At 36.8% G+C, this 15,241-nt stretch overlaps 1 protein-coding gene across 3 annotated transcripts in view; it reads left to right on the top strand.

The window, feature by feature from the left end:
• Positions 1–6,064, top strand: part of BCLAF1 (BCL2 associated transcription factor 1) — a 29,859-nt gene extending 23,795 nt beyond the window's left edge. For all 3 annotated transcript variants that reach the window (XM_033406538.2, XM_033406553.2, XM_033406545.2), the window contains 2 exons: positions 3,035–3,247; positions 3,406–6,064. In XM_033406538.2, the coding sequence (XP_033262429.1) occupies positions 3,035–3,247; positions 3,406–3,411 (219 nt within the window). In that variant the 3' untranslated portion in view covers positions 3,412–6,064. The remainder of the gene's footprint in view (positions 1–3,034; positions 3,248–3,405) is intronic.
• The last annotated feature ends 9,177 nt before the right edge of the window (positions 6,065–15,241 follow it).

Here is a 15,241-nt window from a genome sequence, read left to right on the forward strand (position 1 = left end):
GCGGACTCTCAACCACCGCGCCACCAGGGAAGCCCTTAAAAAAAATTTGAGACTAAATGAAGTTGAAAATTATAGATTCCCCTAGGTTTTGACACACATGGAAATTTTGTCCAGAGTAATGAAGCATTTAATACTTAGTAAAAATAATGGATAGCATTTATTGAGCATATATTATGGTAGGCACCATTCTAAGTGTTTCACATATATGAATTTATTTTCATGCTTATGAAGTCCTTTTGAGGTAGGACCATTATTCCACTTGTATAGATGGAAAACGCAGAGGTACAGAGATTGAGCAGCTTGACCAAAGGTACATGGCCAGTAGGAGTGGGGTCAGGATTTGAACCCATGCCTTGGGCTCCAAAAGGTTCTTACAGCTCGTATCATTTTTCCTCCAGTACTGAGTAATAGTAACATTTGTTGCATTCTTAATCTGAAATTTACCTTCTCAGAAGTTTGATTTATGCAAAGATAAGGTAATGTTTTCAATAATAAGTATTCCAGGAAAGATAATAGTCTTTAGAACCTGAAATTCTCTGGAGAGGTGAGAGTACGTGAAGAGTTGGAGCAAGTGGAAAAGTACTAAAATGGGCAAGTTCTCCATGTTGAGTTGAAGTCATCTGAGGAAGAGAAAATCCCTGTGGGGAAGGATGTTTGGGTTGGCGCTTTAATAAATTCACTCTTTGAAACTTGATCATTCTATACAGAAGAGTTCAGAGGATTCAGAAGGTCTTGGTTCTAACATGGCCTCCTTTGTTAACATATTGTTGGCTGTGTATTATAACTATCTGACATCCTCTTTGTCATCTATGAAGTAATTAATTTTAATTAGTCTGTAACAGGACTAAAATCTTGGATGTAAGAATTTGAGGATTAAGAGTTAGTATGCTTAGGGACTTCCCTGGCGGTCCAGTGGTTAGGACTCCGTGGTTTTACTGCAGGGAGCATGGGTTCAATCCCTGCTCAGGGAACTAAGATCTCGCATGCCTCTTGGCGCGGTGAAAAGAAAAATTAAAAAGTTAGTGTGCTTAGCATCAAAATGTCACTTAGGTATCTGCCGGGATACCCTCTGAAAAACACAGTGTGATCTTGGAGCTTTTGTTTTCTTTAATTTCAGATGATTGTATGTTTAAAAGTAATTGCTAGTTTAACTGTAGTGTCTGGCTTTGCCACTGCTTTTTCTGTTTCAGCTCTTAGCTACCTCATACGGTAACTATTTACTGTCACCAAGATACCTAGAAAACGTATTCTGTGGATGATGGGCATAAGGGGCAGTGGAAAAGATTGACTCTGTGGCTTTGGGCAAGTTACTCAGTTTCTCTGTGCCTCAGTTTCTTTATATCTAAAATGGGGTTAGTAACAGTATTTTACAGGGTTGTTGTGAGAATTAGATGAGTAATAAGCACCATATAAACTTTATCACCACCGTTGATTGCTTGCTTGTCAGGCACTGGGCTGGGCACTTTTTAACAGATCGTTTATGTTTCTTCAAGGCTATCTCTGGTTTTTTTAAATGAGGAAGTAAAGTCGCACAGTTTCTGTTAAGATTTAAACCCATGCCTCTGGCTTCAGTGGCTGTTTGCTTCTTCCTACAACTCCATGGAATACTGTGTAAACACCACAAACAAGAAAGCATAAAGGCTATATAGAGTTAGTTGTGTTAATACCAAAAGGGAGCCTGAAATTATGTAATTGTGTGTGCATATTATTTTGAGTGGCAGACTATTTTAAAATAGTCTATTTTGGGTTTACAATTGAACTTTCTGACATACTGAAATTTACACTTTTGATAGTTCCTAAGTTCATTGTTTGAGTCATGCACACCTCTGCCTAGTCATCTTTTATTGGTTTGATAAAGCTAGATTATTAGAAGTGGGTAAGGACTCTTTCATATAGTCTGTTAATTACATGTGTGAACTTTTCAAGTGATTCAGGAGGGTGATCTGTATTACATGAATATGCACAAAGGCACATTGCATGTTTTGAAAATGTGTTCATATTATGTGTTTGAAAAGTTTTAGTGACCTTTGGACAGTTGATCAATATCAGTACTCCATAAGTTGTACTTAATGTATGTAGATTGTACTTGTGTACAGTATGCAACATTGTTTGCATTATGCCTGTTGTCTCATAAAGGGGTGTCACTCCCATTTTTGTAGGTACGAACTTAAAAGTAAGTTTGAGGTGGGCAGCAGTTAAATTACATTACAGGAGAACTTTGGCTTTTTGTTTTGTACTTTGGGATGTAATACTCTTCTGCTTGTCGACAAAGTCAAGTACTTTTCAGTTTTACAGATGTTTTGATTAAAGGAACAATTTGTAACTTGGGGAACATGTGTTTTTGGATGCAGCTAATGAAAAATTAAGGTTGGGCTGTAATAACTGCAGTATTTTAGGTTAGTGAAGAAGAAAGAAGTTGAGATATTACTCTAGGGACCACGCCATCATGATTTGGCTTGTGAAATTTCCTTGCCAAGAAGACTGATGTGTAATACACATTGATTTAGATTTAAATCTCAGTAGGATTTTTAAAATCTGTTGCTATATGTAAACTATAATTCTTACCACCTGTTTTATTTAGTAAATGTTACTGATAATGTAATGATATTTTTATGCTTTGTTGCATATTTATGACTGAGGTAATTTTTTGGGGGAAAATATCGGTTATTTTATCATTTATACACAGTATAATATACTTATTAATAATAAGTGGACTTAGACTGAAATAAAAACGGAAAGCAAAAATAAAAATTTTGAAAATTGGCAGTAATTTAGCAGTTGAGATTCTCCAAAAAAATTGGACAGCTCTCAAATGCTTGGGTTACGAAGCAATGATGTAACTGTTTGCTTTCATGATGGAGTATGTTTTTGTTGAAAAATTCAGTTTTATTGGTTTTGTTTTGTGTTTTGGAACAGTACCAATCTCATTTACCCAATCTTCAGACAATTTATACCATGACTTATGATTGGGGATATAATCATCTTCCTTACAAGAAAGACATTTCATTGATGATTGTTTTTAACCTTTCTGTAGCATGATGACAGAGATGATGGTGTGGATTATTGGGCCAAAAGAGGAAGAGGTCGTGGTACTTTTCAACGTGGCAGAGGGCGCTTTAACTTCAAAAAATCAGGTAGCAGTCCAAAATGGACTCATGACAAATATCAAGGGGACGGGATTGTTGAAGATGAAGAAGAGACCATGGAAAATAATGAAGAAAAGAAGGACAGACGCAAAGAAGAAAAGGTAGAAATTTCCAACTTGTTAGTGATTCTTATATTTTCTTATGTTACGGGTTTGGTGGGCCAGTTAGTTAATTAATTTTTAGGAACGATGATTATTTTGGATCATTTTCACTCTTCATATCTTTGCTAATCTTTCTCTTTTTTTTTTTTTTTTTTTAGGAATAGTAAATCTGAAGTGAGATTGCAACAGAGAACAGAACTTGCACCCACCATTTTTTTACATGATTTTTGTTTTCAAATAAGAATGTAAGCATTTTACTTAAATTTTACTGTTTGCAAGTAGTAGTCTAGAGAAATTTTGTTTTAAGTCTTCAAATATCCTGAAAAATAGTAGACTGTATGTTGGAAATTGTACTGAAATAAAGTAGAAAATTGTTACGTACCATATTTGTAACTATCAACTTTTAAAAAAAATACTTTTACTGTTTTTGTTACATGCATTGTAATTCTGCTTTGTCTATAAGATATGGTCAAGTACAGCTCTGTGAAAGTTATGATTCTCTTCCCTCCCTGTTTGTTAATGTTTATTCTGAAGTAAACGTTAGCTCTACATACAAATCCCTGAATAGCAGTTGTTTATAGAAACCACACTAACTATTTTAACTGTATACATCTGTTTAACATTCTCCTTAATTCAAACACACTACATTGTAGGGTGACTAATTTTTGAAGTGTACCATGGAAAAAGTTGTTATTTTGGTAAACTAAGCTAGTTTAACACCTCAGCAAATGTTTAAGAAGGAAAAAGAAACTTTGCCAATCGTGAAAAAAGTACAAGCTGTTAAAAGTTAGATTGAAAAGTATGAGAATATTTTTCTTTTTTCTTTTTTTAACTGAAAGCAAGCAGTGGCCTATATACAAACCATTCTTAGGAGCCTTTACTATTTGAGTTCAAAATTCAATATTCTCTTTCTATTCTTCCCTGAAAGTTTGAGTCATGGTCTTAGATATCAGCTATTGTTTGAGAGAGGAAACTGGTTTGCAATAGTACAAATAAAAACTCCCTTCCTACTGAACGTCTTAGACTTTAAAAAAAAAAAAAAACAGAACAAAACCTGTAATCCTGGCGTTGGTATGGAAGAGGATTATTCTGCAGAGTAACTTGATACATTAAAAAGACGTGTACCTGATGTCATACCTTACATATTTATTTGAGCTTTTGGACAGCCAAATCATTAGTTTGTAGTCTAACCATAAGGAAAAATAGGCGAACAGAATATACTGCTCATTAGTGGTATTTTAAGTAACTTGTTTTTCATATGTCACCAATAAAAAGATCTGACAGGAAGTTTGTCACAGCATTGATCTAACTTGTTTTTTATTTTTTTCCATATTTCAGTTGCAGTTTGTAAAATGGGTTTTCTTTTTCTTCCCAAGGGTTCTATTGTTCAGGAAGATAATCTTTCAAATGTGAATTGCCTTTATGTTTATGATATCTCTTAGAAGGAATGAAAATCCAAAATAGTAAATTTCAGTGTTTAAGTCTGTCTGCTCTTAGAGCATATATAAAAGTAGTCAAATTTCACTTGTTAATTCAGCAACTGAATTAGTTTTTATGTTTGCATTAAAAGGAGATAATGCTTATTCTGTTAGTGTAAACTTTTAAACATCTTAAGTGTATGGCTCTTTCATCCTCACTGATGGTTTGTTTACAGGTGCTCTTCTAGCACCTTAACTGCAGTCAGAGGCATTAGCTAAGAGCTGTATGAGGGAAAAACATGAAAACAAAACTCAGTATATGTGATGTTCATGGCCCTAAGATCCTTAAGTATTGCATCATTATTTTTATTTTGTCTTTCTGAAATTGTTTGAGCAGAGGAAATACTGTCAAAGGAACTATGTGTTGCATTAATCAGGGCATAACTAATATTCTCCTAGTCAGAATAATAATTAATTACATGCTAAAGCAACATGGATTTGATCTCTGACACAGGAGAATTTTCACGACCATTTTATTTTATACAAATAAATTTAGCTTTTATTTTAACAGTTATTATTTGGTTAGATACTGAATCTCTATGCATGTCTATAAATGTGCAGTTTTGCTTTTCCATGTAAGACAACAGGAAAGGGGAACCTACTGAGAAATTACTTTAGGGAGTAGGAATAAAGCTACCCAAGTCCTACCAGCAGGTTATATTTTAAGTGCAAATGCGTTGCTTTAACCCAAATATGTTAATGATTTGGTTACTTTTATTAAATAAAATTGAGGAAGGAGTATCCTATTAGAATATAGTAGGAAGGGTGATTGTGAAAACACTGCAATAGAATGCCATTGTGGATGTTATTTTTTTTTTAGAGCCAAGCATATAAAAAGCCTGTGTGAATTTTTTTAAACCGCAATTTAACACCCTACTTCATGACATGTTATAAAAGCTGAATGGTTCCTCTTGGTAAGGATATTTGTTTACAAGTGCTAGAAAATAGTAACTCCTTGATAACCTGCATTAACACACTTCCTTTTGATTAGAGAAGGAAAATAAAAATGAACCAAAGGATATTTCCAGAAGGGATTAAGAAAGCTGTTTTAAGAAGGCCATGACTCAGTCCTTAGGTGTGTACACCTTTCAACATCGTAGGAATTTTAATTAAAAAAGCAAAATTTGTTTTTCCAGTTGTAGCCTACTTTAAGGAATTACTGTTTTTCCCCTTTTGTCACAGTTAAAATCAAGTGTTGGGAATTCAGTTATAATTTGAGTAAAAATATATCCAGTAAGAATGAATGTAGATGGCTAACTGATTCTTACTCAGTGTGATGTATAATGCAACAGGGACCCTTGTAAATTGTCATATGCCAATAAAATGTCATAAGTGGTAATAGCTGTTGTTTGTTTACCTGATTTTGAGACTGTTTCTGTGTGTGTTCTGTACAACTGATGGCAATGGCTTATGTCTCATTTTAGAATACCAGCTTATCTGTTAGTAAAATTACTAACAGGGATGATGTGGCTTTTTGAGGGTTGATAAATACTTTATAAAACTGCTCAAATCCCCATTTATTTTTTATTTTTTCTCCTGGGAAAATGGGAAATTTTACAGTGAGTAATTCTAAGCCATTGTTAATACAGGAATTTCAGACTTCTAGTCTAGCCTTCCTGTTCCTGTGTTCATACAGGAACTTGTCAGCCATAATATTATGATGGAGAAATCAGCATTACTTCTCTTTCTTTCTAGAAATAGTAGTCAGTCAATAACTAAAAAGTGTTTTTTCTTGTTTTTTTGGTTTTTTAACTTAGTCTTTGTTCACTTTGATTTAGATCTGGTGTGATTCTTACCATGCCCCTCGCATTTTCACAGAAATTTGTGTGCTAAGACATACATTTTAACTAATACAAATGACAAGTTATTCCTCAAAACTTTGTTAAAGAAGTAAGAACTCTGTACATGTATGCTGAACTATACTGGGTAATTTTAACACTATGTACCAGTTACCTACATAAAAATGTGCTATTTTATTTATTAGGGACATTTATTTTTAAAGAGAGTTAGTTGCTTTTTTCTTTTTCTCTTTGGATTTTTTTTTTTTTCTTCCTTTTTTCTTTTTGGGCACGGCATGTGGCATCTTAGTTCCCTGACCAGGGATCCAGTCCTTGCCCCCTGCAGTGGAAGCGCAGTGCCCTAACCACTGGACCGCCAGTGGCTTTGGCTTTCAACTGGAATCCCTTTGGGAAATACTTTGTTCCATATGGAACAGTATTTCTTTCACTTTCAGAAAGAGAAGTACAGAGACCTAAGTTTATGAAGTTGCTGAATAGGGAAGGGACATGGAGAAATAAACTTCACCTTCATGGGATTGTATTTGACTAGACTCAGTCTGTGAGTAGTAGATTGTGATACATCCTTTAACAAAATTTTAGAATATTATCTGTTACATACATTTAGGGTTCTCAAATAGTTGAAGCCATTATTGTTAAATCTGAATGTCAAGGGTCTAATTGTTCGGTTTATTGAGGTAGATGTTAAAAATTTGGAGTCTATGTTAATGAAGTTTTAAGTGAAAAAGTTATTAGTTTCTTCGAATTCAGGAATATATTGAAATTAGTTATTGTATTCCATTGTCTGACTTGAGAGCTTTAGTAGAGGTGTAAATTTATGAGCTGGACTCATGTTTTAGAAGCATTCAGTAGTGATTAGTGTGTCAGGTACGCAAGTGAAGCCAAAGTTGTACATTAAGTGTGCTAGCTTTCTTTATATTGTTGTATTACCTCCTAGTACTTTAGCTTTTAAAAATGGATCCCACTGGTTAAAAAAGAACAGGCATTAGGATGCCACTTACCACCACTACTAGGAGAAAAATTCCAAACAATGTGTCTTAATTATAATGATCTGTACATAAAGATTTTTTCCCAAGGATGTGTTAGGCATTTCACAACAGTGAGCCGATTTACAGTGCTCTTAAAGTGCAGATGTTAATCTTGATTCTTGCAAGTAGAAAAGGGTTGGGTAAGTGGTTTTAATGGTATTCTCCTAAGAATTGGGATCAGATTTTTCTTAGTAATCTCTTAGGGTTGCCCAACTTCCTGATTCAGTAATGAGTCGTCCTTTTAATGAAAGTAGATGATATATATTTAAAATAGATAACCAACAAAGTCCTACTGTATTTGTACAGGGAACTCTGCTCAATATTCTGTAATAACCTAAATGGGAGAAGAAGTTGAAAAAGAATAGATAGTTGTGTATGTATAACTGAGTTGCTTGGCTGTACACCTGCAACTAACACAACATTGTAAATCAACTGTAGTCCAATATAAAATAAAAACAAAACAACCCACCCCCCAAAAACTACCCCCAAAATAAATTAGGAAGAGCAAAATAAAAGTAGATGATAGTTAAGTACAGCGTACAGTTAGGTGACGAAAGGCTGTACTTTCACAGCATGAACTCTGTATTTGGCAATGATAACTTCTTGGTATTGTCATAGTAATTGCAAATTCCATGGCTTGTAAAGCGCCACTTAAAATTAAGAATACCACTCTCACCCAGTCTAGTCCTTGAGTATGGGAGGTCGTAATTTTTTCTGTCTTGTACTGGAAGGGGAAAACTAGAAGCCTTTTGTTTTTTGGCCGCACCACGCAGCTTGTGGGATCTCAGTTCCCTGACCAAGGGTTGAAACCGGTCCCCGGCAGTGAAAGCGCCAAATCCTATCCACTGGACTGCCAGGGAATTCCCTAGAAACTTTAAGCTTCCAGGGTACTTCTAAGCCTGCCATGAGGGTAATGTTAAATACACTTGGAATATTTTTGAAAGATTGAGTATCACCAAATGTAGACATAAAAAGATACTTACAATACAGAATTTAACTGGTTAATGTCAGTATACAGTTATTTTTTTATGCCTTCATTTGGTGATACTCAACTTTCAAAATCAACGTGTTGGCTGTTTTTCACCCCTGTGATAACTGTGGTAAAGATGCTCATCATTTGCCCCAGTTGCTGCAGTATAGTCTTCTGTTGACCTTTTAATTGCCATCTGTGGGATGTTTTTCAACTGGAAGTTGTCTTTTTTAAGCTAAAAATTCTTCGATGACTTCTCGTTGCCTAAATCTTAGGATGACCTATAGGAATTTCCTGTGAGCAGCTTTTTTTTTTTTCCTTTTGCCTTATCCCACTCCTTGTTCACTTACCTATCCTAAAATCTTACACCCTACCAAAAATCCTAAAAGTTCCTCTTGTCCTCATTCCTTTAGGCTGGCAGCTCATTCTGTGTATGTGTCATGCTTTGCTAGAATAAATGTTTAGTACTTAGCATTGTGTATTGTGTAAGACATACATACCATAGGTATGCAATAAATGCTCCTTGAGTGTATAAAAGAAAGCATGTTAACTGCGTGTGGATATATAGAAATTTGATTGGTATGAGTCAGTTAACGGCTCCTGCTAAAACTTAAGTCAATCTAAGCCACCTTAAAAATGAGCTGAACTGGAGAGAGTTCAGATTGCTATGAATAGAAGAGTTGGAACCTTAATCTTTTTATACACGGCTCAAGTTACCTCTTGTGTGTTGTTTTGGAGTACTGTGATTTTAAGGGAAAACATTTAGTATATTTAAAGGAAGGAGAGCCAGAAGCTTGAGGTCTGAAATATTGTCATATGAATAATTGGAAAAGGTACATTTACTATAGAAAAGTGATGACCTGGATGAGTCCTTGATAGCAGTCTTCAAGTACTTAAAGGGCTGTCCCTTAGAAGAGGAAATACAGTAAAATTCGGATCACATAGGACCAGGAAGAGCATTTGATATCACTTTGCCTAGCCTCATCGTTTTAACATGTTCCATATTTGGAGGGCAGAACCAGAGCCAGTGGATTAAAATCATAGATATATAGACTTTTGTTGACTCAGTGAATTAATTTTGATAACCAGATATTTAAAAAGAGTAGGCATTGACATAAATCACAGCAATATCTTTTTGGATCCATCTCCTATAGTAATAGAAATAAAAATAAACAAGTGGGACCTAATTAAACTTAAAAGCTTTTGCACAGCAAGGAAACCACAAACAAAACAAAACCCCTACAGAATGGGAGAAAATATTTGCAGACAATGCGACCAACAAGAGATTTGATTGGTATAAGCCAACTAATAATAATCTCCAAAATATACAAGCAGCTCATACAGCTCAATATCAAAAAAACAACCCAAAGGAAAAATGGGCAGAAGACCTAAATGTTGATGGCCAAAAGGCACATGGCAAGATGCTCAACATGGCTGATTATTAGAGAAATGCAAATCAAAACTATGAGTTACCACTTCATGTGGGTCAGAATGGTTGTTATCAAGAAGTCTAGTAATAATAAATGCTGGAGAGGGTGTGGAGAAGAAGTAACGCATTTACACGGTGGGAATGTAAATGTAAATTGGTGCAGCTACTGCGGAGAACAATATGGAGGCTCCTTGAAAAACTAAAAATAGACTTAACCATGTGATCCTGCACTCCCACTCCTGGGCATATATATGGAGCAAACCATTCTGAAAGATACATGCACCCCAGTGTTCATAGCATCACTGTTTACAATAGCCAAGACATGGAAGCAACCTAAATGTCCATCGACAGAGGTATGGATAAAGAAGATGTGATATATATGCACAATGGAATATTTCAGCCATAAAAAAATGAAATAATGCCATTTGCAGCAACATGGATGGACCTAGGAATCATATGATATTGCTTATATGTAGAATCTTAAAAAAAAATACAAATGAACTTAACACAAATAGAACCACAGACATAGAAAACAAATTTATGGTTACCAGAGGGGAAAGGGTGGGGGAGGGATAAATTAGGAGCTTGGGATTAGCAGATACAAAATAGATAACCAACAAGGACCTACTGTAGCACAGGGAAGTATGCTCAATATTTTGTAATAACCTATAAGGGAAAAGAATATAAATTATTATTTTTCTGTATACCTGAAATAAATACAACATTGTAAGTCAACTATACTTCAATCAAAAGTAAAATTAAAGGAGTAGGCAGCTTGTGAATATCATAGTTTTCTGCTTATAGAAGTATGGAGAATCTGGATATCTCCCTAGCAGGAATACTGGGCTACCTGAAGCTGAACTTTTTTCTAGCTATCTGAACTACTTAACTACATTTTACTCTCAGGTGCTTGCTTTATTAAACTGTGTGTTATCAACTGAAATTACCTGTGATAATTAAAAAGAAATGCTGTATTATTGCTACAGTTTTCAATGTGATAGGAATGAACTTCAATATTTAAGACTTATGCCGTATTCTTTTTTGAAATATGCTAAATATTTTGATGACTGTCTTACAGTAGCAAATTATTTGCTACTGTAAGACAATATAAGTTATTTGGAATTTTTATGAAGTAGAGTTTTTTTTTCTTTTTCCTGTTACTCAGACCATGAGAGTTTTGAAAATTATGAGTTGATTATTGCTAAAAAATGAAAAGGACTAAATGGAAGTATTAGGAGTAAAGATGTTTAACGGGACTGTCTGGATGATCCAGAAGCAGAGTAAAACCAGGACATCCTTTAACTATGTTTTCTGTGTTCTAGGTTTTAATCAACTCTTTTTAAGTGTTTGAGAAAGTCAAGGCATATCTCTGTGGACATACGATTGTATCAGAAAACAGTATAGAATCTATTAAGTCATATGGATTTTCTAAAACTAATGGAACCAGAAAAATCAAGCTGCCATTCACCTTTATGCTTTTAGAGAGGTCTAAATATTTTTGTTCAAAAATAGTATAAGTAGCCAATAAACACATAAGACCTTTGGATTCAAACACTGCAATAACCTAGGCTTTTATATGTTATTTAAAGGTTCAAATAAAATAATTCCTGCATTTAGACTTATTTAACTTAGATTTTGTAATTTTAATATATCACAAGTAAATAGCAATTTATAGATATATAGTAGGTATAGATACATAGGTAGTAGTTCTCAACTGTGTTTTACGTTACTTAGTCATTTTTATTGTCAATACAAAAAGCAGAGATTTTCAGGACAGTTTAGTTTGAAACATGATTTTAATATCAAGGAAAATCTTGGTCCTAATTAATGTCAACTAATACTTAAAAGTTTTGAATAAACAATTGTAAAGTTTTAATGAACCTTTAAGAAGTATGTAATCTTTTAAATAGTGCTGGTTGGTTTAAGTGTGCTGCATTACTACTGCCCCTGAGAGGTTTCAAGCATAGGTAGCAGAACAGAAGGAAAAAGGCCCTAAGTATTATTTTTTTTGAAATGTAAAACTAAGTGAACTTTCTGGGCTGGGCATGTGCATCCCAATCTGGATATCACCTTTTCATGACATCCTATGGTTAAGGTTGGAGAGGCTATTGCCTACTTGTTAGAATGTTACATTGTATCCTGCCCCATTAAGATAATTATAGTAATTCCAGTACTCCTAATCACCTAAAACTTAGCCTTGTGTCAGAGGCTAATGGGGTTTCAACTGGGCAGTTGGCAAGATTGAGTACACATCTTTCTAGCCTCTGTTCAAGCCAGCCCTCAGCCTCCATTTGTTCACTGGGAAAGTATGCCTAGCATTGGCTGTAAAGTGAATAAATTATTGGTCTCGGGGATCCAGTACATAGTGTGATGATTAACTATAATGTATTATTAATGGTTCTGGGAAAATGGAAAAAATACATCTAGATAACAAAACCAGTTATTTTTGGACAGCATTTACAATTAAACTAGGTTACAAGCTTTTCCCACGAACCCACAAATATCGGGATGGGGACAAAACACCAACCTGCCTGGTACTGATATGTGAGTAGGAGTTAAGAATTGGGGTAGCATCTGACAGGCTTGAAAAGGAGAATCTCAAGTGAGCATACTAAAACGGAGTTTTTCCTCTCCAATAGTGAGCACAAGGTACCCACAGTAAGGATTAGAGAGACTGGGATACTTTACCTCAGTGAACTCTCAAAATGGACCTGTCAAGGCAAGACTCCTTTTAAGGACGGGACCCCACACTGAGGAGAAAGAACTGAAAGTGGAATCCTAATTCGCAGGGTAGACACGGTGGATTGAGAGGGCCTAGATTCAACTGTGGGAGGGGAACACAGCCAGGAAAATCTTAGAAAGCATGCCATCAAATATTTGAACACAAAAATGACAGAAAAGGTAAAAAAGATTTACTGAAATTCTGCATCATTCTAAAAGTTCACGAAAGTAATTTCACTTAAAAGTAATAGAAAAAAATGTCAAATCGTAAAAGGTTGTCAAGATGTGGTATGTATGAATGCTTTAGTAAACAAAATGGAGGAAGGATCACTGGAGAATTAATTTTAGAGGGAAATTGTCAGCAAAGCATTCATGGAGATGTAGCATTTGACCTGGGCCCACCGTGTTGTTACCTAAATCAAAGTTGAATATTGAGCTCTATTAATAATGCACCCTGGGGCTTCCCTGGTGGTGCAGTGGTTGAGAGTCCGCCTGCCGATGCAGGGGACACGGGTTCGTGCCCCGGTCCAGGAACGGCTGGGCCCGTGGGCCATGGCCGCTCAGCCTGCGCGTCCGGAGCCTGTGCTCCGCAACGGGAGAGGCCACAACAGTGAGAGGCCCGCATACCACACACGCACACACACACACACACACATACACTAATAATAATAATAATGCACCCTGAAGGAGGCTTTAGTACCACTGGTTTCCCTTCTCATGCTCTCAAGGGATATTCTCCTTTTGCACCTATTGTGTGCTGTTTGATATCAGATTGGAAAGGGAGGCGGTTATAAGATCATTATTTATGAAGGCAAAAGGGAAGGACAAGGAACTTGAGAAAATGCTATGTAGGGTCGCTGATCCATTTGCATTCTTTTACATTTGTCCAGCACCCCTCTCCTGCTCCTTTAATCCTTATCTAGCCTAGACTACTGGGCCTGTCACTATAATCACTGTTGTTCTGCCGGTTTCTTCGTTTCAAATCATTCTTGGTGTCTGTTTTCTCTCATCCCATATCCAATTATTTTATTCAACAAATACTCAAATAATTTATCCAACCATTTTATTGAACGCCCATCAAATATACCAGGCAGTCTTCTAAAGCTCTGGAGATACAGCATGGGTCAAAACAAATTTCCTATTCTGGAGTTTTGTTTGGCAGTAGGTGGAGCATAAATATACACGGTATAAGTGCTATAAGGAAAAATAAATCGTGGAGAGAGATGCTCTTTATATATATTGCTCAGAGGAATCGTCTCTGAGGTTTCTACTAGAATGTAAGCTCCAGGAGGGCAAGGACCTCAGCTGCCTTGCTCATTACATTCCCTGTGCTTTAGAATGATGCCTGGGACATAGTACATTCAATGTTAGTTTAATGAATAAATGTTATGGACACACAGAAATTAGTTGAAAAATTCTCCCTTTTTTTTTTTTTCTTTTGCTGTACGCAGGCCTCTCACTGTTGTGGCCTCTCCCGGTGCGGAGCACAGGCTCCGGACGCGCAGGCTCAGCGGCCATGGCTCACGGGCCCAGCCGCTCCGCGGCATGTGGGATCTTCCCAGACCGGGGCACGAACCCGTGTCCCCTGCATCGGCAGGCGGACTCTCAACCACTGCGCCACCAGGGAAGCCCCAATTCTCCCAGTTTTTGACAGTGTTGCTCAGCAGCAGACACAGTTGATCCTAAATTATATGTCACTCCAATGCATTTCTCACTGAAATGCTAGAAGCAGTAGCTGTTTTTTTTTTAATAATTTTATTTATTCTTGGCTGCATTGGGTTTTCGTCGCTGCACGTGGGATTTTCTCTAGTTGCGGCTAGTGGACGCTACTCTTCGTTGTGGTGCGTGGGCTTATTGCTGTGGCTTGTTGCAGAGCATAGGCTCTAGGCGCATAGGCTTCAGTAGTTGTGGCACGTGGGCTCAGTAGTTGTGGCACACGGGCTTAGCTGCTCTGCGACATGTGAGACCGAACCCGTGTCTCCTGTGTTGGCAGGCGGATTCTTAACCACTGCGCCACCACGGAAGCCCAGTAGCTGTTGTTTCTTATGAAGCCAGTAACCTCAGATCAGAATTGAAAATTGGGATATCACCTGCCAGGACTTGGTGGTCACTTTACCATCGTAGGCTAGGCCAGATCAGCATTGGCAGCCTGGATAACCTGGAGCGTTTCATGAACGAACATTGTAAGTACTGCAATGCTGCAGATTCCTCGATGACAGCGTTTAGCATCTGCTAGTCGCATAAGCATAAAATAGATGTTTGCTGAATAGACGAATGAATTATTAAACAAATCGCGACATTCCACGGCAAGCGGACTTGGGAGAGCGGCCCCACTTCGGGTCTGTATGTAGAGGATGACACACTTTGCCTGCGAAGATCTGTGTGGGGCACGAACTCCGGATCGTGGGCCTGATCCAAGGGCCATAATGGCTCCATACTCTGGGCTGTAGACACCGGTATTATGGGAGCACCCGGGAAACCCAAAGGCGAGTCTTGAGCATGCGTCATCGTCCCTGCGCTGCCTGCCCCGCCCACCTGTGCCTCTAGGCTTCTATTGGCTGCCTCGCTGAAG

The sequence above is a fragment of the Orcinus orca genome, chromosome 12, assembly GCF_937001465.1.
Source record: "Orcinus orca chromosome 12, mOrcOrc1.1, whole genome shotgun sequence".
In the NCBI taxonomy this organism is placed as follows: Eukaryota; Metazoa; Chordata; class Mammalia; order Artiodactyla; family Delphinidae; genus Orcinus; species Orcinus orca.